Source organism: Octopus sinensis, linkage group LG3 (genome assembly GCF_006345805.1).
Source record: "Octopus sinensis linkage group LG3, ASM634580v1, whole genome shotgun sequence".
Taxonomy (NCBI): domain Eukaryota; kingdom Metazoa; phylum Mollusca; class Cephalopoda; order Octopoda; family Octopodidae; genus Octopus; species Octopus sinensis.
The window spans coordinates 146481041-146483540 of record NC_042999.1 but is presented as its reverse complement, the minus strand read 5'-3'; the positions used below and the strand labels follow the sequence as shown (position 1 = coordinate 146483540).

General features: G+C 43.3%; 1 protein-coding gene across 1 annotated transcript in view; it reads left to right on the top strand.

Annotated features, from left to right (window-relative positions):
• The window catches only part of LOC115209555 (metabotropic glutamate receptor 8-like), a 654788-nt gene that overhangs the window by 499713 nt on the left and 152575 nt on the right, over positions 1-2500 (top strand). The window contains exon 3 of the mRNA XM_036501466.1: positions 1258-1474. Within this exon, the coding sequence (XP_036357359.1) occupies positions 1258-1474 (217 nt within the window). The remainder of the gene's footprint in view (positions 1-1257; positions 1475-2500) is intronic.

Here is a 2500-nt window from a genome sequence, read left to right as displayed (position 1 = left end):
TCCAAGTTGATCAGGGCCCCACCCATGCCAGGTTCGTTAACTACCCTGTCTATGATGTAGCGCATCAGATGGAGGTTGTCATGGATGGTCCGGCCTGGCACGGCGCATGTTTGCGCCTTGTCGACCAGTTTCTCGATGACAAGCGCCAACCTCTTGGCTAGCACCTTGGCCAAAATTTTCAAGTCTGCATTAAGCAGAGTGATGGGCCTAAAGTTATCTATTACATTTCCCTTGTTTAGATCTTTCTTCAGCAGTGTTACGGCTCCTCGGCTCACAAAACCAGGAATGCTCCCGTTTTGCTGCCAGTTGCAGTACACCGCCGCCAAGAGATCTCCCAAACAAGTCTGGCATACAATTGTAAAGCTCGTAGGGTAGACCATCCAAACCCGGTGATTTGTCCCTCGAGCATTCTGCCATCGCTTCCCGCACTTCCGCCGCCGTGATGGCACCTTCGCAGCACCCTGCCTTTCTTGTCGAGAGTCGTGGTAGGCTATGTAGGTAGGCACTGAAGTCCACCCTACGTTCTTGCCCTCCACTCGTTCCGAACAGTCGGGCAAAATGCTGCTGAAAGGCCTCACACATTTTACTTGGCTCGAGCAATTCGCGCCCCTGTTCATCTACCAGTGACCGAATGGTGGCTTTGTTGCCCTGTTGCGCCTCTGCCACCGGGCCTCTCTCGCGGCTCCAACACTTCGTTCCTTAGAGCACGCATCCTAGCTCTGACAGCACATCCTTCGTGTTTGGCGTTGAAGTGTTGGTCGAGGGCCAACCTCGCCGCCAAACGTCGGATGCGATGCCGCTTCTAATTGCCTCTTCTAGCTTCTTAACTAGCTCACCCTCTACTCTATTTCTATCTATGGCTAGTGCTTTGCTAGACAGATAGATAGATAGATAGATAGATAGATAGATAGATAGATAGATAGATAGATAGATAGATAGATAGATAGATAGATAGATAGATAGATAGATAGATAGATAGATAGATAGATAGATAGATAGATAGATAGAGAAAGGTGTTTGTGCCCACCTTTTTTTTTAATGATTTATCAATCCAAACGGTTTTTCACTTCAGTATATAACATGTTTTGAACCAAATTTCTGTTAGTCTCTATTGACGTTTCTTTCGTTTTGAAATCATTGTAAAACTGTCGGAGGCATTACATAGAAATTAAAAACTTTATCTTTGAATGTATTGATTCCTCCTTTGTTATTTCATTAACCTTTGTATATTAAATAATGTCTTTGCATTCTTTTCAGATTCCTCAAATCAGTTACGCTTCCACGAGTATCGATCTCAGTGACAAAACTCGTTTCGACTATTTTTCCCGAGTTGTCCCTCCTGATTCCTATCAAGCCCAAGCAATGGTAGATATTGCAAAGCACTTTAAGTGGAACTATGTCAGTACTCTAGCTGACGAGGGAAACTATGGTGAACGTGGCATCAGTGCTTTCGAAGAACGAGCTAAAACATCAGGTAAGCAGGTTTTCTTTTATTACAATGGCGTTCTCTGACGTGGCTGGTGATGTCATGACGTCACATGTAGGGAATAATTTTACTGGAATAAAATATCAGGAAGATTGTGACCACCTGATAAGTGAACTAAGTTAGTGTTAACGAATTAATGTCGCATGCATGGAAAATCTATTTAGAAGTATGTACGTGGAGACAAAGTGGAGGCACATGGCCTAGTGGTTAGAGCAGCGGATTCACATTCGAGTGATTACGGGTTCGAATCTCAGTCCAGGTGACGTGTGTTTATGAGCGAAAAACCTAAGCTCCACACTGCTCCGGCAGAAGGTAATGGCAAACTTCTGCTGACTCTTTTGCCACAACTTTCTCTCAATCTTTCCTCCCGCATCTAACAGCTCACCTGAGACGGACCGATGTCCCGTCCAAGTGGGAAACCTATGCGCCGATAAAACCGGGAAAACAGCCCTTATGAGCCAAGCATGGCTCAAGAGGGAACAAACATGTGGAGATAAAAATGCTGAAGCACGGTCGACAAAAATTACTGAGTTGCACCATTAGACCACCAGATCGGAAACAATTACAACAGTAACAGCGGCAAGCAGTGCTTAAGTTTGTGACATACCCAACCCTCCAATGGCAAATTCACTGCAATTATCATGGAGAAAGAACTCTATCTTATGGTAAAAAGGCGTAAAAACACCACATCTGTCCAGTGCTGCCCTCTGTTAGATTCCCAAAAGCCGTCCCAAGTTCTTTAGTCGTTACACTTCTTGATATATGTGTGCGTGTAAGTGTATATGTGTGTGTTTAGTCGTATATGGTTTACAATGTATATGTGTGTGTGTGGAGAGAGAGAGAGAGACAGACAGAGAGAAATATACATGCATCTATATGCATGCATTTATGTACGCTATATGCCAATGTTAGTATATATATATATATTATATATATATTATATATATATATATATATATATATATATATATAAATTATTCGGTAGCCATGATAAATCTCCGTGTTTCGGATGCC